Source organism: Bombina bombina, chromosome 5 (assembly GCF_027579735.1).
Source record: "Bombina bombina isolate aBomBom1 chromosome 5, aBomBom1.pri, whole genome shotgun sequence".
Lineage (NCBI taxonomy): Eukaryota > Metazoa > Chordata > Amphibia > Anura > Bombinatoridae > Bombina > Bombina bombina.
Genome location: NC_069503.1, coordinates 145,041,795 through 145,064,672, shown reverse-complemented (window position 1 = coordinate 145,064,672; position 22,878 = coordinate 145,041,795). Strand labels below are relative to the sequence as shown.

Sequence of the window (22,878 nt, the reverse complement as noted above, 5' to 3'; positions counted from 1 at the left end):
TGCCGATAAAAAATAGATGAATTAACCATGTAAACACCATATTAAATAGAAAGTGACAGTAAAAATGTTAATTTACTCTAGCACACAAAATCCACTGGTACCACTGAATGGTCATATTGCCACGTGTAAATTATAATGCAACAGAACATATCAGAAGCCACAAGACACAATCTGTCCTCCTGCAACACTCCCAGCATTCTCCACGCCATATTTTGCCCTCACCCTATCCCTTCACCATTGCTCATCCCACTAAACACCAGTGTTATGTAACTGTAAGTTTCATTTTAATTTGAGTTATTTTTTCAGTAATTCAGTGCTGTGCTCAAAATACCTTTAAAATAAAACTGATATAAGATTCTTTCTGTTGGTATTTCTACTTACTTATTTGGATCAGATTTCTGTTTTGCTGTTGAATCGAGCCAAACTGTCTGTAAATCGAACCTGTGAACTTCATTCCCCTTGAAAAGAAAAAGAAAAAAATAATATAAACGTAATCAAAATGTGTCACAGGATTAAAAATTGTCTGAAGACAGAACTATGCAATGTACCTGTAGGAACACAAGCACGTCATCAAAGAGCAGCACTCGGTCATATCTGCCTGTGGTGACAGCAATCGGGATATTCCTGCTGTCTTCCTGAAGCCTACGCTCAGCTATACATAGCGCATACTGGAACATAAAAGGTGTATTGTTTTTTAGTCTGTTTCGTACTATTTAGCGCATGTTGTATTTTATGAACTCATCTCCAACTATAATATCAATAATTCTTATTTTATTTAACATTCTATGATAAAAACGCGAAAGTTTAGGATATTTGACAGCAACATCAAGAACTTTAATAGTCAAATTGTAATTCACTACAGTGTTGGTGACTCCAGCCTACCATAACCACTTTATTTCACCAATGAGGTCATAGTGCAAAACCTGTTGAGAAGCTAAACAAACACAGTGTGAAAGCAATTGATCAAAAATAAGAGTGAAACCCTGAGAAACATTCAGCCTTTCAGCACAGTTGCTGTCATAAAGAGTCAGATAATAAGACCCTGCTTTTCTCTCCTCCCAGACTTTCCTCCTACACCACTGGCCTATGGATGTCATCTCTTACTGAGAAATTTGCAGCCCCGTGTGCGCTAGGCTGTGTAAAGGAAGCAATAATTATAGTCTAGATTACAAGTGAAGCGGTATTTTGCATAAGATTGCTAGTGCAAATTGTGCTAATGTGAAACTGCTACTGCAGGAATACTGTGCTCTTGCAAGTTAAAACTAACTTTCTCCCGCGTGAGTGTTAGTATCGTTAAAGCACAAATGACCAGAATTGAAAGTAAACTGTGATTGCCATTTTGAAGCTACCAGTTATACCTGTCAAAAATGTAAATCACTAATAGAATGGTCAATCGACCAGAACACCCTTTATAATACAACTGTTTACATCAGTACCGTGTGAAAGGTTAATATCAATTTACATGTGAAATTAACCTTTTCACTAACAAATGAAAAAAATTGTAAATAAATTAGTCATACATTTGAACATGTATATAATGTATTATGCATAATACTCTACAAATTGTTCATTATAGGGCCGATTTATCAACTCTCTGTCTGACATGATCCGATCAGCGGATAATGTCCGACAGACATCGCTGAATGCGGAGAGCAATACGCTCTCCGCATTCAGCATTGCACCAGCAGCTCTTGTAAACTACTGGTGCAATGCCGCCCCCTGCAGATTTGCGGCCAATCGGCTGCTAGCAGGGGGTGTCTGTCAACCCGATCGTATTCGATCGTGTTGATTTCCCGCAATGTCTGTCCGCCTCCTCACAGCAGGCGGACAGGTTATGGAGCAGCTTCATAACTGGTGTTTCTGGCGAATCTGAAGGGTTGATAAATGGGCCCCTATATATCTAATGTCTTTTGTCTGTTAATTTATTTATAAAAAACTTGTTTTCTATTTTGGCGTGTTTTTGTTTGAGAAACAAGATTAACATTACGGGATATTAAGAGGATATAATTTTTTTTATTTAATCATTCACCAGGTCAATATGAATTAATAAAATGCCTAAATATCTTCCATTTTGACTTTTTCCTTGTTTCACCGCAATTTTATTGTGCATCGTCCAATTACAGTGGGCAACCTGGGTTTTTGGTTGAACAATACTTCAGTGCTGTGCGCATGTACCCACGCATGTGAAATTCAATATTATTATCAAATAAAATAAATCATTTAAAAGCAATGCCCTGACTTACTAAGACCCAGGTAACACTAGAGAGGAAACAGCAACTAAAATGTTAGTAGATTCTACAGCACATTACAGCATTTCCTGCTGTTATGTCCCTTTAAGAAACTAACTACCAAGGCTTGGATGTGATATTTACTGACCACCATTTATTGGTGGGCTGCAGCAGCTGGGGCTGACGGAATACAATTTAAAGGGGTTGTGCTGCTGGTGAGGCGATGCAGCTATAACACTGCTTTTTTTCTCTGAGCTATACGTATTAAGGTCACAATGTATTTCCTTGTAAGTTTTGTTCCCTAGAGTGACCATGTTTAATAGCCCTCTATTGAATGGTTTCTAGTGTCTAGACAAGTGGGACACAGTAACACTGTTTTGAGTGTCTTCTACAGATCACACTATGGATAATGATTCTCACACTGATTTTACTCAAAACTAATATCATTTAATTCTGAAATATATTGGGGGAAGTAGTATCCTTGAGAAAATGAGGCGTGGGAATTTTATGGACTCAACTGAAAATAGGGCTGATCTTTACATTTTCCAGGGCTGCTTCTTATTCCCAGTACGATGCTGATCACAAGTGCCTATTATTATTATGGAAGTTTAACTTACTGTTAGTCTGTTTGATAATGAGTTCCACAAGCTCTTGGTCAGCGAGGCCTCATCCAGAGACTGACTTATATATGTCTTTAGTTTGACAAACATGTTTAGCGAATCTGTGACCAGCTCTTCTTCTGTCACCTGGCAGCACAAAACATCAAAATAGTAAACATGATATATCCACACTCCCCTTATCTGTATATATATATATATATATATATATATATATATATATATATATATATATATATATATATATATATATATATATATATTAGTATCTTGGCCCCTGTCTATGCTCAGGTTGTATTTATATTAAAAGGAAACAATTGCAACCAAAAGCTCCAGTTTTCATTTTGAAAGAAAAAACAGCAAGACCTGCAGGTGCAACATGGTTAGAGAATACTATGAGAGCTGTGAGAAAATGTCATACGCCCAAGGAACACCCTCACTAGCCAAGTCTGCAAGACCCATTTTCCAATGTAACAAAAAAAACTTTGAATTTTGTACTTCTTGGTACAATTTTAACTTTATATATTGAAACAAAATTTACTGTGTATATTATATAAATTTTGTTCCTGTATACATTAAATAAGAATTGTACTGCACAATTTAAATTCACATTTTGCTGGGAGCTTTAATTATGAATTGTAATTAGCTTTATTAAAGGGATAGGGAAGTCAAAATTAAACTTGCATGGTTCAGATAGAGCATTTTTTTTCTCATGCCGTGTCTGACAGCATGAGAACGAGGCTGCCATTGGAGCCTATGGAAGTGTGCTCTTGTGAGGGCAATGCTTCAGTGCAATGCGAACACAAGGTCATGTTCGCATTGCGCCTCACTTGTAATACCAGCGCACATTAGTGTGGGCTAGTATTACTCAGTTAAGCGCAAATATCACTTAAGTTTAAGTGATATTTGCGCTCAACTTGTAATCTAGCCCATTTTATAATAATTGAAGTGCACTACGTTTTTAAGAATGTATGAATACCTTTGGTTTTGCGATATTTATGTTCCTTTAATGTACTGCTAGAGGAGGGTTTGCGACTCAAGTGCCAATGGCCATAGAGTACTGAGGCCCTTTCCATCCTTATAACCATTGGCCTCATACAAATATCAGCAGTGGCACTCACTTCATTCATATCAGTTCCTGGTCATAGACTATAATTCCATGCATTGCCGCCTTTTACTTACTTTACTATGCAGTTAAAATTGCAGCAGATTGAATGGAAGGAAATGAAGAGTGTATTGCAATGATTGCATGTCATATCCAGCCACACATGCATTCCTCTGACTGCAGTCCCTAGATAGCCGTCTGGTGATATTTGAAGCCCTGGTTATAGCTCTATGTGTGAGTATTAAGGAAGAAATAGTGTCATACTGTACCTCCAAAAGTGTTCGATTGAGCTGGGAAAATATTAAGGAACATTGCTCCACGTAATGTTTGACCGGGTCAGTGAAAACTCTCAGTAACAAAATAGCAGTTGGAATTTCATTCGACTCTCGAACCAGCTGCTTTAAATTCTTTTTATATGTCTTCCAGTGACTGCTGCCAATGAGAAAACAGAGGTAAAATTATATTATTTACCTTGTTTGAGTTTGTATTTCATTTATCTTTCAGCTGTGCTTCTATTCTCTTAACCTCTTAACTGGGGATAAGGACAATATATTCAGTGTGGATAACGATCTTGTAATGCTATTTATGGGGGCTTTCTGGGCTTATTGTGCCCCGCTCCATATCTCTGGTGGCCAAGTTTTCCAGAATTGCAGGGGAATCTGGGGATGCCAGTGATATCCTTGTGCATGGGTGTGGTGATGTCAACTTGCCCCGGAAACCCAGAAGTGCTGGGCAACAGCAAAGAGCTTAATGCCTTTATGCCACTAGGACGTTCCATGCCATACTAACAGTGCTGGGATTCAACGTCATAGGACGGCATGAAACATAATTTACGGCATCCTGCAGCTTCCCCCTTTGACATAGGAAAGGATCGGCCTTGAGGGGGCGTGCCTTGCAGCATAGGCAGTCCCCTATGATCCAATCCTGGCCTTGAAATCACATGATCGCATTGCATCAATCGGAACGTTGTTCTGATGTGAACACTATTATTCCACCATGAGGGTGTTAATAGAGCTGGTTGGGGGAGGGGATTGTATTCAAACATTTCAATATCAGCTCCCCTAAGCTGTAGAAACCCACAAGATCCTAGTTTGAAAGGCAATTGCCTGTTGATAGGTTGGGGGTACTAAGTATAAGTGCACATTTAGAGAAAGAAAAAAAAAGTTTAAAACACACATTTTTTTTTAATAATGGGATCTCCAAGCACTTAGATCATCAAAAATGCCTAAAGGCCCCTAAGAACCCTTGTTTTAAATCCCAGAAGGGCCTCTTTTGAATAAAATCCCTATATAAGATTTAATAGCCAGGTGATCCCCTGGTGTGAATAAATGTGCATTAACTATAAGCAAAGGTGCTTGTTTATACGAGGATATTCCCTTTAACTATAGAGTTTAGTGGAAAACACACACTACTGTTTATAAACTTTTTTATTTAAATAATGGAATAGTTTAAATCTGCTGGGTCTCCTGAAAAAAAAAAATAGAGTATAGTATGTGTGGGTTTCTTTTCACTAAAACAATTACCTACAGTAGGGAGCTGAATCTAAAACTCTGCTCAAAACACAGGGGTGGATATGGCTTAGCAGTTGAAGGGGTACATAGGCTGCGGGCATTGTAGCCAATAGAATGCCTATGTGGCAGCAATATTATTTTCAGAATACTCATTGTGTTAAAGGGACAGTATACTGTAAAAATACTTTTTATATTAATGTATTTTCAATGACTTGTTATACCAGCTGCAGAGTGTAAAATGTATGAGAAATTGCATTTTCAGGTTTATTTGTGTATATTACAATGGGTTCAGCTTGCAGGTAATCTCATTATGTTATCACTTTGTGTACACACACTTGCTTCCTTATCTTATATTTGTCTGGAAAACCAAAGCTTCATACTTAGAGAGAACAATAGAAAATTAACATTGTATTACTTAACTATCCTGCACCCCACTGGGAGTGTAATTTCTTCTGCTGGCTGTGTTTACTAAGGCTATTCAATAGCCTATACTCTAGTATACAAACATTTACTATAGTTATGGATACCACAGGCTAAATTATCTATTTCAAATGCCAAAATAGGGGCAAACTATTTAATAAACGCCAGCAGGTAAAATGAATCATTGGGAACAATTTAAAGAGGAGAAAATGTTTGGGTGAACTTTCCCTTAAGTGTCCATTGCCTTACATTGCGAATATTCAGTTTTACTAATAATTCTGTAGCTGAGTGCTAAGGTGACACAACCCCACTATCTACTAGATAATGTGCAGGTTAGATGATTACAGAAACAAATATATTAAATAAAAATGTAGGGAAAAACTGTACTTTACAATATATTGTGTCTGTGTGTTCCTTGAGACTAGAGTGCGGTGTGAGATTTTTATAACGTTATCTGAATTACTTTTATACTTGACTTGCCACACCTTGTCAACCTTGTGTAAAATAATAAACAGTGAATATATGCCATGTCATTAAGTACAACATTGTAGACAGAGTTGGATTTATTGTCTGCTTGTTTGATTTATAAAATCATTGAGTGTCATTGTTGACAAATGTTACCTGTCACAAATTCATTTCTGTTACAAAAAAATAAATGAATGCTGTCATTAATTAAACATTACGGGTCAGATTACAAGTGGAGCGCTAAATATCGCTTTTGTGAAAGAGATATTTGCACTCCACTGAGTAATACCAGTGCAGGCTAATGTGCGCTGATATTACAAGTTGACAGCAATGCGAATGCGAGCTCGCTTTCGCATTGCAGGAAAGCAGTGTGCAGCGAAGGTGGATAAGTTGTGAAGCGATGGCAGCATGTTGTAAATATATATGTATATGATTATATACACAGACATCCCAACTCTCCCGGAAATTCCCCACAGAGTCCCCGGTTTGTTCGCAAAGCACTGTGGGTCAAAACGACTGACTGAGTGCACTTGCAAAGTACATTCTATCCAGCTGGTCTGTGTAACTATATGCATACGAACTTTCTATTATCAGAGATGACTTATGCCTTATGGAAATACAATAGCTGACCAGGAGCGGGAGGGGGGTCGTGCGGGGGGGGGTACCTCCCTTAAATGATATATACACATATTAAGACATAAATATATATGTGTATAAGCATATACATATATATTTACTGGGAACACAAAATTCCCATAGACCACAATGTAAAGGCACTTTTCAGAGCCGTTTTATTTCTGACACCCCACACCCGCCAACTATAGCCCCCAAAAACTCCATGGTACAATTATTTTATGCTATAATTTTTTATTTTTTTTATAAAATACACACTACTGTATTTTGGGGCACATTTATAAAATTAAACATAGATCTGATCTCTGGTTAATTTTATAAGCTCTAATTGCTACCGCAAGCTCGAGGTTTTTAATAACCAGCCACTTGAAATGGCTGATTATTTATCAAGCTATAAATTAGCGCTCCACTTGTAATCTAGCCCTATACTTATATTAAAGTATTAAATAATCAACCAAACCAGTTCTATCTATCACACAATTAAAAAAAAAAAGCACCATGTGATTATCTTATTGAAGTCTGTTGATTTCTGCATTTTTTTTATTTAAATAAATTCCTATTGCTATAAGCTAGAGATTGAGTGTCACGCTATCTGTTGCACACAAGTGAAAAGGGGTTTGTAGCTGCTCTTTGCGTGTAGGAAGTAGCTTGTGTGCTACAGGTTGAAAGTAAACGTGTTCGCTTGAGCGCAATTGATATTAACGTGTGTTGGGATAGGGCATGCAATTCTGCACATGTCTACATGTCATGGGGCAGAGCTCAGAATCCAGGATTGTCCCACACAAATTAGCACAGTTGGGAGGGAGTTGTCATATTTTGTCAATATTATTTATTTCCAATAGTGGTATAATACTCACACACTTTTTCACTACTTGAATGATTTTTAATTATAAGTTATAAGACGGTGTTGGAAAATGGCCTCATTAACTACAAAAGGAGAAGAGTTAATTTTGACTGTGATCCTTCACACCCCCCCCCCCAAAAAAAAACAAACTTCTCACGACTCTACCAAGGGGATAATCAGTAATAATAAGTACTAATAGATATGTATTAATCAATGACATATGAACAGACCAAAAATATATATATATTTGATTGATTGCCATGAAAAAAAAAAAACCCAAATATATATATTTTGCTTCCACGATTAATACGTGGGATCATACAGTATGAATCTGATCAACATTATTTGTTTGATAACATAAGTTTATTAACACCTTATTGCCCATGGGGAACATCTTCAGGGCAGCAGAAGAGCAGCTGAACTGAAGCTTGAATGTAAAGCGCTATAAGCCAGCAGCAGATGACAAGGATACTTCTGAATTGCTATTAAAAAGTGTAAAACTGTAATTTTTTTAATAACATTTGTTCAAATTAAAATGCATATTTCTCACATGTATATTGGTTTACTTTATTTTTTTACAATTCTCTGTATTTTAACAGGTCAATGTCCATTTATGATATGTCAAGTAAGTTTGTTTAGGTTCATTTCTGGTTTCTGTTCAGCCTTGAATATGCTATTTAGCTTACTGTTATTTATACATTAATAAAGAGCATTTATATTGCAGCTTGAGAAATGTGTTGTGTTTTTGATTGTAAATATAATTTTATAGCCGTTGTAATTAAAGATAAAAATGAGATTTATAGGCAATCATCAGGATGGTTATTGTTGGGTAGATCGCAGGTCATTAACTGTAGATAATACCAATAAGCCAATTTAATATGACAAAAAGGCTAAGCTTATCATACATCCAATGCAACATAGCAATAAAGCCTAGATATATGGTGCCGTCATATCCTTGTTAACTAATTTAAATAATGTCACTATGAGATTATTATCAGTCACTTCCCTAAAAATAATTACTTTCTATGACTAACTTTTGTAATGAATTCCATGATTGATTTAGATATGAATGTTTTGTTTCCCAAACAGAGCAACATAGATATCAAGATAAATATCTGTTTATCTATTCAGTAAGTATTGGAACCTTATTAGAAAGGGACATGAAACCTTGGAAACTCTCCAATGTAATTATTTTATCAAATGTACTTTCTCTTTCTCCTTTGTGAAACATATCTCCTCTGCTAGGGGAATAACCAGAGGGATGTTAGAGGATCTTGTTTGAAACAGGGGCCCACACCTCTATCAGCCCATCTAGCCCTGCAATCAGTAGTGAAGTCTCAACAGGGGGACCGCTATGAGGGGAGGAATCTGTCCTTGTGTTTGTACAGAATGGTCCCACATGTACATATCCTCTGCTGTGGACCAACCAATGAGGAAGCATGATTCACAGTATTAGGAAAACAGGTCTTCTTGCTTCTATGGGCTCGATATATCAAGCCGTTCGCCGCATTATGACTGCAGGTTCTCTTGTCGCCGCATTACGTCTGCAGGTTGTCACAAGAGAACCTGCAGCCAGTATATATCAAGCTGCTTTCAATACTTTTCTCCACCTCTTAGATGGAGAATTTCAATCTTCCCGGTTTTGTCAGCTCGGAGAGATTGATAGCTCCTGCCCACGCATGATTGGCTGTGCGCGGGCAGGGGGTGGCATTGCATGCAAGCGCAAAATAGCGCTAGCGTGCAATAGTAAATTCCACCAGTGGATTGCTGTCTGCCAGAGGCAGGCTGGGGCAGACAGGGGTGAAGATGTATGCATGTGATTTAAACACTACATGCAAAACATAAAACATTATTACAAACACTGCTACTGCTGCTATTTAGTGCTCACAAACGCATACACACTCCTGAGCTTACCGCATTATAATCTCATGGGAAATGAGCTAAGCTTCAACAAAGGAGGCTGAGAGAAATAGATACATTAGATAACACAATTAAATTGTAATTTTTTAAAAAAAATCTACATCATATTTGAATTACGAAGATTTTATATTTATTTCCTCTAAATGGACATAAAAGTGCAAAAAAATGCTCAAATGTGTTACTTGCATATAACAATTCCACAAAACAGTGTCCAGCAGCACCTATCAAACTTGCAGGGTGCACGCTTAAGGGTCCTGTATAAACCCAACAGCAAATTCAGTCCAAAGAGATAGCAGCACCACTCTGTTACAAGTACGATTTATTGGGACATCACCACGATAACATTTATTGTAGAGATGTCCCAATAAATCTTACTTTATAACAGAGTGGTGCTGCTATCGCTTTGGACTGAATTTACTTGCATATAAGTACATATAACCCCTGCAATGCTAAAGTCCAGAACACCAATGTCCTACTGGGAGTGATCTGAACACATCTGGTAAACCAATGACAAGAGACACGTGTGTAGCCACCGATCACCAGGTAGCTTCCAATAGTGCAGTCTTGTTCCTGAGCCTACCTAGGTATGTTTTTCAACAATGGATACTAAGAGAACAAAGTACATTTTATTATAGAAGAAAATGTCAACATCTTTAAAAGCTGCTCTGTAAGAGCCATGAGAGTTTAATTATGACTGTCATGACCCTCTAATGATTAATACAATTTTACAGATTTATATATAATTCACACGCAACTAAAAACTATAAACATATCAATTCAAAATCTTACCTGCTGTTCTTAGCTGCCCTGTCAAATCCCTTCACAACCATGTAGTTTGTGACTGCCACAAAGTATCTGCAATAACAATGCAAAGTTAATAAAGTTCTGTATTAACAGCTTTACAAAGAAATAGACACTGTTTTTAGCATCACTGTCACCTAACTGAGGGAAGAGATGTATGTGTCCTGTATACTAACAAGAGGGAGACCATGAAATGCGCTCTGTGTAGTGGCATATAGTAGGGGGGGGGTATATTATATAAGCTAGTTGAGGGGTTCCAGACTAGTAAGGGTATCATGTGAGTGGGGGTAAACTCTGCTGCCTCCCTGCCACACCAACCTTCAGGGACAGGGCACCACACCAAAAGTGACAGGGCCCCCAACCTCCAGGGCCCGACCCCCCAGTCCAGGGCTTCCATAGCGACAGACACCCCTCGGGCACCACCCTCCACTACTCACTCCAGGACCATCAGAGCATAAGACTCCCCATCTAGATACATGACGCCACTTCAAGGCTAGGGCCATGGACCCCACTCAACCTTATCTGTTGAGTTACTGCTAGTACATCCATTAACACTGTACTATCTACTGATTATCTGCCCCAGCTCACAACCACTAACATAGATATAAACGCTGTATCTCCACTAGCTAAACTTTGAATAAAGGAAGGTAAGGGCTTCAGTGTGTGAGGTTCCATACTAAAATGTGCCTACCTGCTGCTGCCCACTCACTCATATCCACAAACACTAGTGCACCACTGACCCAGCTCATATAACCAGCATAGATTATAAGTGTAGCACTCAGGGAAGTAGCTGGTTAACAGTTAGATGGGGTAGTAGAAGTAAGACACAGGCCAGTTGTGAGCTGGTAAACCCCATTAGATTTGCCAGCTTCAGTGAAGATGTTGGGGATATTGGTTTAAGGGTGGCAATTTCAGAGAGGGCTCTTCTGCCTAATATAATGAACAATCCTTCAGCCATGGAAGAGGAACATACAAGTCTGGGCCTGAGACAGATGTTGGTTGTTCTATTATTAGGAAGGTTGATAGGGTAATTTGTCATCCAGATCCCTTATATAGAACAGTTTTCTGTCTACCAGGGGCTTGTGTTAGGCATATTGTGGAGCACATTGACACATTGTTAGAGAGATCTGGGTCTGATACCGCAGTCATGGTGCATATTGGCGGGTCAATTTTAGGTTCAGCACCCTTGATAGCTCTTGCTAATTGGTGTGTTTATGTGTATATTTTTATAACAAAGTTTTAAATGGTATCCTTTTATCCTCTATGTTTCATTTGAGAATACTTTGTCCCAATTAATACAATTCAGCGATTTGCTTAAAGTGATACTAAACCCAATTTTTTTTCTTTAATGATTCAGATAGAGGATGCAATTTTAAGCAACTTTCTAATTTACTCTTTTTATCAATTTTTATTTGTTCTCTTGCTATCTTTATTTAAAAAACAGGGATGTAAAGCTTAGGAGACGGCCCACATTTGGTTCAGAACCTGGGTTACACTTGCTTATTGGTGGCTAAATGTAGCCACCAATAAGCAATCATAACCCAGGATGTCCATCCGTTTATGACTACAATTTACCCATCTTCTGATGACTACTTCCAGCAGGATAATGCACCATGTCACAAAGTTTAAATCATCTCAAACTGGTTTCTTGAACATGACAATGAGTTCACTGTACTCCAATGGCCTCCACCACAGTTACCAGATCTCAATCCAATAGAGCAACCTTTGAGATGTGGTGAAATGGGAGATTCGCATCATGGATGTGCACCCGACAAATCAGCAGCAACTGCGTGATACTATCATGTCAATATGGACCAAAATCTCTGAGGAATGTTTCCAACACCTTGTTGAATCTATTCCATGAAGAATTAAGGCAGTTCAGAAGGCAACAGGGGGCCCAACCCAGTACTAGCAAGGTGTACCTAATATATATATATATATATATATATATATATATATATATATATATATATATATATATATATATACACAATATAATGATAATGGGCTAGATTACAAGTGTCAAGTTAACGTTTACATGCAAGCGATATCAGAATATTGTGGGTTTGCTAATTTGCATGCGCATTAGAAGTTGAAAGTATATACCATCGAATTTAGACTGAGGACCGCAAGTAAAGGGTTAGAGCTAGAATTAAAGTTGCACCAAACACAACATAAATACATTAAAAAATACTATTAGAATCATATACATTCTTTAATAATATTTAATAATGTGTTTTTGTTTGTATTTACTGTAAATATATAACATTTCAATGTTCTTCACGTACAGGAACATTTTTTATTTTATTTTACATAGATATTTCTCTATATATCTATATATAACTATACCTATATATCTATTCCCATAGGTATAAATATATACAGTATATTACACATTAACATTATCACATTTATATACAAAGAAATATATATTTAATAATACAAATTTCATTTTTTTCTATGTGAAGAATATTGGAATGTAAAATATGCATAACACGCTTCAGGTTTTGTGCTTTAGGTCTAACCCGGTGTCAGGTTAGCACACAAGAATTAGTTGTCTGATATTGTATGATTATTTAGATTTTTTTAGAACATCTATAATAATTATTTACATTAATTATTAATATTTTTCAATATTTTATATTTAGTAAATATATAACACATTTTAAGATAACTCATATTGGGTTCGTGCACAGGAGGAATTAGTGTACTCTTTTGGGGTTTATGTGCACAAACTGAGTGTTGTACACCAATGCTTCTGCCACCCCCCCCCCCCCACCACCACCACCGCCACCACCTGGAGGCATTTGTATATATATCAAATACAAACTGAATACTAAGGTAGTGACACTTTTTGGATAGTACTGGATTTGCTAGGAGTAGGATATTTGCTAGGACTATGCTTTTGGTAGGAATATATATAACCTACCTTTCAACATTTCACAGAGACTATTCAGGATAAGGGGTGATGGTGGCTTAGTCAGGAAAATCTGTGGGCAGCATCAAATCATATTTGGGGACGAGAGTGAGCAGACCTGGGCTGGAGTTAGGTGTGTGCAAAGCTGGGCTTGAGTTGGGCAGGACAGGTGGTGGCATATTTAAATGCTTTAATTAAATAGTAGATGTAGGATTACATTTTAACACTACCACATAAAGAATATTTGGATCATAAACACATTTGAGATAAATAAATACAATAAATTAAAATGAATCACCACTTATCATAGAAAAATAACATACAACTAATTGCAAACCTATAATTGCAATATAAATCTTCCTGATATGACTCATGCCAGATTATAAAATAATGATTAGCTAAACTTGGCAATGCAGGGAGGATAAGAAATGTGAAGCTTATTAATATTTGAAGATGTTAAGAGCCAGGTTTAAGAGAAGAGGAAGTTTCCTCACATAGCAACAACTCACAAGATCACAATAGTTCTAGTGCAATCAAATGTCACAGATAGTTACAATGTGCTGCTGTTACAAGAGAGACCTTAATTCGGGCATTGCATTATAAACTATACAACACTTTCAATCTTCAGTCTCAGGAATCTAATATTGAAGTGGCATTTGAAAGACATTTAGCATAACCAGAGTCCGAGAGTTTATCGATTATGTAATGTTAGTGGGGAGAAATAGGATTTTAAGCAAACGAATGTAAAAAAAAAAATCCCTGCTTTTGCAGAATTTACAAAACATAAGTATAATTATGATGATTTTAGAACAATTTAATCTTGATATCAATGATAAAAAAAACATATACATGTTTAGAAAGTTATATTTATATGTATAATCTATTTTTTTTTTTTTAAATATGTGGGGATTGGAATGGATAAATATTAAATGGTAAAGAACTCTTGAGTTGATTATACAAAAGAAAACCTTAGAGATTTTACTTAATAAAATGTTACCTGGGTTAAAATAGCAAAAAAGAGGTTTTGCAGAGATATATTTAATTTGCAAGAATGTTTTTCTTTTTTAAGGTAATGTTTTGCTGTAATTAAAATTTATACTAAAGATGTTTTTATTTTATATTGTTTTTCATACGTGAATGAATTTATTATTTTGTGCTATCTTTTTCAAAATAATAAAAATAAACTATAGCACACTTCCTGTAACCCTACATGATCCACTGAAAATGATTAGACCATACCAGCCTGACATTATCTCAGCCAGCATCCAGACAATTGTTGCTCTGTACCCCCCAAAAAAACCAACAATTGTAATCAAGTATTGTATAAACATTGTTAAAACATTTTGTGTATTTTCTAAAGAGCATTTTGCTTAGGACTTGATGTTAAAGGGACAGTCAAATCCAAAAAAAAACTTTCATGATTTAAATAGGGCATGTCATTTTAAACAACTTCCCAATTTTCTTTTATCACCAATTTTGCTTTGTCCTGTAGGTATTCTTAGTTGAATGCTAAACCTAGGAGGTTCATATGTTAATTTCTCAGACCTTGAAGACGGCCTCTAATCTGAATGCATTTTCACCACTAGAGGGCATTAGTTAATGTGTTTCATATAAATAAACATTGAGCTCATGCACGTGAAGTGACCTAGGACTGAACACTGATTGGCTAAAATGCAAGTCTGTCAAAAGAACTGAAATAAGGGGGCAGTCAGCAGAAGCTTAGATACAAGGTAATTACAGAGGTAAAACATGTATTACTATAACTGTGTTATTTATGCAAAACTCGGGAATGGGTAATAAAGGGATTATTTTTCCTTTTAAACAACAAAAATTCTGATGTTGACTGTCCCTTTAATAGGTTTGTGCTGCACATGCTTATTATTTTCAATTTATAAAGCACCAACAGTTTCTGCAGCACTGTTGATGACTACAAGGATAAAAGTACAATAATGCGGGGGGCGTGTCTAACCACCGACCAAGATGGCTGCTGTTTAAGATATGTCTGAATATAGGAGCTGAATATTCTGCTGATTATCTCTCCCATACCTTCCGTATCCTGTTCCCTTCAGAAGAACTGTGACTAGCATTCCCTACGGAACAGATTCGTGTGACTTTTACACATTAATAGACATAAGCAGACCGGAATAGAGAAGGTGCGCAGCAGAGGCCTAGTAGCGGCCTGTGCCTCTCTCTACCCCCCCAATTTTCTGACTAGTCAGTTTAATCAGCCAAATGTGCTGACCCATGAACTCCCTTATTGCGATATCTAGCACCATCGGTTGTACAACTCAACTGTATAACATACAATTGCATTTAACTCTTGAAAATAGAGTTCTCTACCCACGGGATTAAGATGGCGTTACCCCTAAGTGAAAAGGTAATCATTGAACTCTTAGAGGCACAGTTCCTTAGACTGGAGCAGCGACTGATCGCAGCATGTCAAGACATGGCTCCTACACAGCATTCTGACACCCAGAGTGACAGGCTACGCTTAGCACATGGAGCAGATGTGAGAGGGGATTTACAGTCGGTGACGGAAGGTAGCAGTGCCAGTCCTGGAGATCCGCTGAATTTTGGTGACATGTTCTGTGGACATGGCAGGGGAGGATCAGCAAAACTGGATGACAGCTGGACCGGGAGTACCGGGCTAGAGATATCCCAGGCTCCCCAACTTACCACATCATTGACGCAGAGGTGCCACGGAGTGTCCACAGATCTAACTGGACGCATAGTATGTGAGACTGATGCAAGAGTCGATACACAGTTCGTGACCGAGGATGACCGACCTGATACTGAAGCTTTGCTGAATAATGGTGACAGGCTCCACAGACTGCGCTTTAAAATGCTGGGTAAGATGGCTGGCTTTGTAATAAGCCGGGAGGAAACAGACATAACCCAGAATTTGCGGCCTGTCATGCTACGGTCACAGAATGGCCGACAAGTAGTGGGACCATGTATTCAGTCTTTAAGCTGCATCGGGTCTCAATGTAGTGACATACTGCTTGCCTTGGATGTACGGAGTGGCCTTCTCCCTATCGCAGCATGCCTAAGAGCTTTCAAAGTCGGAATCGGCTGATCTGCTTAATGGAGGAGACAGATTGTAGGGGGATTGCCTGTTTCCAGCTCTGTGTAATATTTGTTGTTTTTTAGGTGGACAGTATATTACTAAGAACGACAAAACATGCATTCTACGCTTATACAGCAGCCTGGTGTAAGCAATACCTATTCGATTGGCTACAGTTAATTAGCTATAAGAACTGTTTTTTCTTTGTCTTCTTTTCCTTAGAAATGTTCAGTTAGCGTTAAGTTGACAGTGATCTGTTTGTTATATGTGTATCTGTTCCCTACTATCCTTCAGTATACGGTCCCTTACCGAGATTATCGAGCCTGATGTTTAGAGATCATGTAAATTTTGTTCTGAAGGACTTCATATACTGTGCCCCTGATTAATAACATGATCGCCCAAAGTTTCAGATCTCACTAGAACTGTTCCTGTTTTACTTAGAAAAACATTAATAAAAATGTTTATTGGGGACCACCCTTGTCTAGCTGTTAGTTATGTACTCTACTTGTTAGTGCTTACAGTTTTAAACGTTTTACATCATGGATTATTTTACATGGGTTACCCTAACCCCTCAGTATAAGTTTATGCACTCTAGCTCAATCTATTTTTAGGAACATCAAATGTCCATTTTGCTTTATAGGTTCTATTGTCGTGCATGAGTCTTGTAACATTGAATTATCACTGCGGTATGGAAAACCCAAGTGTATTCTAGGAGCTGACTCAAAATGTAAACCTGTAATAGAATCTACACAGATGGTCAGACTCTAAAATAATATATTAGGATTTAAGACACAATTCCCCTCTACTGAGTAGTTACAATGTTCTATGCTCTCTGCTATTAGCAGCTGTTCAATCAAAGTATATAACTATTCTATTACTCCTGATGGTACCGGTTTAGTATTAACCTAGCCTATATTGAGTTCATATATATATCTGTTTCAAGAGTAGACCTACATATTAACAATATTCCCCTCCCACCCTATATGTTCTTATATCATAGCTACATTTTCTAGCGCTTCCAGTCTCTAGGACATAGAGTTATGCACAAGAAAAATACACTGAGGTTCCCTAATTGAGTCCCATAAGTGGTCTCCTACGGTACATAACTACCTCCCATTACATACATTTACTAATAGTGTTAGGTGGTCCAAGAGTGACCTCAGAAGATATCTGGAGGGTATAAAGTTTTGACAGTAGGAGCTATATATTGTAATAATATTGACATTTAGCATATGATTATGTAATGTTCCACTTATTTGTTTTGTTCCTCCACCCTGATTATAGACAAATGTATTTTGTATGTTTTCTGACGTATGCAAATTGTATACCTGCATTGAACCTCAATAAAATAATAATATGGAGAAAAAAAAAGTACAATGATGCAATACACCGGACAAAATTTAACAAACAATTACAGGGGGAATTGAGGGCCCTATTCCCATGGGAACTTACAATCTAGATGGGTAGGAGGGTGAGAAATAGGAGGTAAGGACTGGAAAGGCGAGAATGTTAGTACAGAGTTAGATGAGGGCAATTATTAGGTAAGTGTAATTCATTTGTTACTTATTTGGGTGATAGTCTTCCATTAACAAAAAGGTATTTAAGGAGAGTTTAAAGGAGGAGAGTTTAGGGGAAAGTCTGACAGCTTGAGGAAGTGTGTTCCAGAGGGTTGGTGTCGTACAAGAGAAGTCCTGCAGTCTAGGATGGGAGGAGATGATGGTAGAAGATGCAAGGAGCAGGTCATTGTTGGATCTTAGGGGGCGGGCTTGAGAATATTTGTTGATGAGTGAGGACAGGTAGGGGGACAGTATTGGCAAGGGCTTTGTAGGTCAGGGTGATAATTTTCAATTTGATTCTGCTGTGTACGGGGAGCCAGTGAAGGGACTTGCAGAGAGGTGCAGCAGATACAGAGCATTGGGAGAGGTGGATAAGCCTAGCAGAGGCATTTAGGATGTAATGAAGGGGAGATAGGCGGGAGAGAGGAAGGCCAGTTAGTAGGTTATTACAGTAGTCAAGTCTGGAAATTACCAGGGAGTGGATTAGCTGTTAAGTAGTTTCAGTGCTTAGAAACAGATGAATTTTTGAGATATTGCGTAGGTGGTTGCGGCAGAATGAAGAGAGCAATTGGATGTGGGGTATGAAGGACAGATTGAAGACAAGTGTAACTCTGAGGCAGCGGACTTAGAGTGATGGGGACATAGTGGTGCTGATAACAGGGATAGAAAAGTTAGAAATCAGAATAGAATTAGAGGGGGGATTAGAAGGACATCAGTCTTGGACATGTTGATTTTTAGGTAGTGAGAGGCCATCCAGGAAGAAATGCCTGATAAGCAGTTGCTGATGTGAGAAAGGACAGAAAGAGAGAGTGCAGGGGTGGATAGGTAGATCTGAGTATCATCAGCATAGAGGTGATTTTACCCAGTTAATAAGTATAAATAGAGAAGAGTAGAGACCTAGAACGGAGCCTTGAGATATTCCAACAGACAGAGGCAATGGAGAGGAGGAGTCACCAGGATCCAGGTGAGGGCCTTGTCACAGAACCCAAGAGAGCTGAGAGTCTGTAGGAGGAGGGGATGGTCAACGGTGTAAAAGGCAGCAGAGATAACATAAGATAAGTATGGAGTAGAGGCCGTTGTTTTTAGCAGAAAAGAAGATAGTTAGTATCCTAACTCATCTATAATATCCATTTTAGTTTTACAAACATGTTGGTTTAACTGATCTCATCAAGTATTGCCAACTTCCACATGTAGTAAGTGATTCTAATATAATTTATTTTGAAGCATTAGCTTTATCATAAGTATTAGTAAAATATTATGTGTCCCCCAGCCAATCACAAAAATACTGATGGGCCCTTTGTGCAAAAAGGTTTTGGTGCCCCTGCTCTTTCTGAATCATTAACATGTAATTTTAACTTCCATTTTACTTTAAAATAGCATATTGCTTAAAGGTTCTTGAGTCCTAAAAACTTTACTAGAAGTATTTCCCAGAGTTATTGCAAAGGACTGAGATAGATCTCTGACAACATAAGAAGATGACCATTTAGTATAGAGCAGACCCTTTTGCATGTGTAGAAGTAAATTATTCCAAGCTTTATTCAACTCACACATTGATTTTATCTTATGTCCATGAGAAGCAGCTTTACCATAATATCCTTCATATGTTTGTGTATTTAGGGCTGCTGTGTATGTAACAAGAGGTCCTTCTACTTACTGTGTGTAGCCTGTTAGAAAAATATTTTCATTTTGGATGAAGTAAAAATCTTGAACATCTAGGGAAGAATTGTCATAGTCCTGTTTTAGTGTGTTGTATCCTGTTGTAGTTAAATCCCACAATGTGTGAAATTTTTCATTGAGGATCAACAGTAGTTTTAGATGCTCTTTCCCCACTGGGTCATCGGCATCTAAAAACAAAATAAGAACAGTATGAATAGACAATGGAAACACTATGTTTCTCTCATACATATACATCTCATGGACATGGCAAGAAGCCATTGGATACTATAGCTAAGTATAAATAGGTGTTCACAACCCCAAGACATTTGCCAAAAAAGTAGGGATCACTCGCCGTCAACGCAAAAATCATATTTACAACATTAGAACATGATAACAAAGCTTCTTCTGTCAGTGGAGAATTTGGGTCCCATTTACTAAATTATGTGTGAAAGAAAGGTTTCCCTATTAGGGAACCTACCCCCCTGTCTTTGCAAGGACTGGCAAAATATGTTGTAATCCTCTGTCCTCAGCTATCATTGAAACAAGATTCCATTGTGCAGCGTTGCCGCCTGCTCTGTTGTGACCAATCACGTGAGAACAGGGTCTGTCAGTCACACCAAACACACTGATCATAAGTCTAGCTATTATTTTGTACACTTGCCAAAATACTAGCTATTGCCTTTCTACTTGACACCCAAACAGAATAGCAATTATAGCTCATTATACATAAGGGCCTAGATTACAAATGGAGTGCTATTGACAGCACATAGTGTGCTATCAATATCGCTGGACAGATAAGATTAGCATGCAATCTGGTATTACAAGTCCATGGATAAACAGATATAGTGGAGAATGTTTAGCACAGCTGGCATCCCTTTAACTTACCCTATTCTTTCAATAGGTATCGCAAACACATTAAACACACACACACATATATATATATATATATATATATATATATATATATATATATATATATATATATATATATATATATATATTATATATATATAATATACTGAATTATTAGGGAGTAGGTAATAATATAGTACTGTACAATTTATAAGTGGGTGCAGACCCTGTTACACACATAGATTCACTATAACAATAGGAAGAAACACGAAGAGGACACAGTAGTGCCCTCTCCAATGAAAGACAGGGATTTCAGCACTCCATAAATGACTATTTATAAGAAATTTAATAAATTTCTGGATCTGTATATTTAGTATTTTAGAAATAGGTGTTCTCCGCTGCAGCGTGAACTAGTCAACGTCTGGGTCTCCTAAATCAAAACCACACACGTAAGAATAATTCATAAATTTTATTATAAGTGCAAAAAGTGCAAGTTATTAACCTAAGTTGAGGCTATAAAAGTTATTAAGCAACACCCCTACCAGTGGGTAGCCCTGTGTATACACAGGAATCTGCTACCATGGATAGAAATGGGGATCCATGCGAAATAACTAAAGAACATCAGAATAGTATTGGCAACACCTCTCTCAGAGGATAACCCAAACTAAATTGGAAAGTTGTTATCATGAGAAAACACCTGAGGATCTATGCCTAATACTTATTATTATGTAGAAATAACACATGTGAAAAATCAGTTACATGTTTAAACTTTTTACACTTTCGTATTAATAAATAACACCCCTACCAGAGGGTAGCACCAATATAATAGAAAGGTACCAGCTACCGTGGTAAAACGTTGGGGATCTATGTTTATAAAATACTAATTGTGTAATCACAGCAATTATGAACCATTTATATCGTATATATAGGGCAGGCAAAGATAGACATTTAAACTCTTATTATAGAGAGTTGCTCATTTCCCATTGCAACATATATTAGAACTGTTGCAAATAGAGTTCGTTCTATTTCATTTTATCCCAGAAGATGCATTCCACTTGCAAAATACTTAGACTCATTAGTCCATGGATACATTACACGTAACTTCTGGGAGACGGAATCCTTCTCCGTTATATCTTCTTTAAGATGATTTAAACCGGGTATAGAGCCTCCTTCTTATTGCGGTTCCAAAGCTATGTTTGCAACTTGCATCGAGCAACGAATTAGGACCTGGTTCTCAGCTGTGCAGGATGACGTCACACGCCAAGGGCCGTTTCACCCCCCACATGACTCAAACGTCATTGGGGCTTCCTCAGGGCGTATACTTCAAAGTCTCATACATGTTCTATTTAAACTCAGCCCTTATTTTGGATTGGTGAAATTATTTGCGGTATTGACACAACGGGGGGTAGTTATCAACGTGTCAACTTTCCTGCCTTCGCCGGCCCAATACGCCCGCCTAAGCTCGCCTCACATCGCCGCCGCGGACCTGAAAAAATTTGCCTAAGTTATCAAGTAAAGCTGTCAAAAAGCCGCGGGGCGATGAGCAGCAAACTGTGAGAGTTATCACTCATCCGATCTCGCTGCTCTTCGGCTGTTTGACAGCTTTCTTGCTAGCCTGTCACTAAGCACTCACACTAAACTACACTGTTCTACCCCCTATACCGGCGCCCCCGGAGCCCCCTGCAACTAAATAAAGTTACTAACCCCTAAACCGCCGCTCCTAGACCCCGCGGCAAGTCTTATAAATGTATTAACCCCTAAACCGCCGCTCCCTGACACCGCTGCCACCTACATTATACCTAGTAACCCCTATCCTGCCCCCCTAAACCGTCGCCCTCTATAATAAAGTTATAAACCCCTATCCTGCTGATCCCGCACCTCGCCGCAACTAAATAAATAGTTTAACCCCTAAACCGCCGCTCCCTGAACCCGCCGCAACCTATATTAAATTTATTAACCCCTATCCTGCCCCCCCTACACCGTCGCCACCTATAATACATTTATTAACCCCTATCCTGCCCCCCACTACACTGCCGCCACTGTAATAAAATTATTAACCCCTAAACCTAAGTCTAACACTAATCCTAACACTCTCCTAACTTAAATATTAATTAAATAAATCTAAATAATATTTCTATTATTAACTAAGTTAATCCTATTTAAAACTAAATACTTACCTATAAAATAAACCCTAATATAGCTACAATATAAATAATAATTATATTGTAGCTATCTTAGGATTTATTTTTATTTTACAGGTACCTTTCAATTTATTTTAACTAGGTACAA

The 22,878-nt window shown here is 37.7% G+C and overlaps 1 protein-coding gene across 5 annotated transcripts in view; it reads right to left on the bottom strand.

Moving 5' to 3' along the window:
• Window positions 1–22,878, bottom strand: part of ALS2CL (ALS2 C-terminal like) — a 320,431-nt gene that overhangs the window by 101,073 nt on the left and 196,480 nt on the right. For 3 of the 5 annotated variants that reach the window (XM_053713729.1, XM_053713732.1, XM_053713730.1), the window contains exons 4-9: window positions 19,736–19,925; window positions 10,533–10,598; window positions 4,220–4,382; window positions 2,846–2,974; window positions 549–668; window positions 382–458 (exon numbers count right to left, since the gene is read on the bottom strand). In XM_053713729.1, coding sequence (XP_053569704.1) covers window positions 382–458; window positions 549–668; window positions 2,846–2,974; window positions 4,220–4,382; window positions 10,533–10,598; window positions 19,736–19,925 — 745 coding nt within the window. The remainder of the gene's footprint in view (window positions 1–381; window positions 459–548; window positions 669–2,845; window positions 2,975–4,219; window positions 4,383–10,532; window positions 10,599–19,735; window positions 19,926–22,878) is intronic. The other 2 variants (XM_053713731.1, XM_053713733.1) reach the window with 2 other exon arrangements.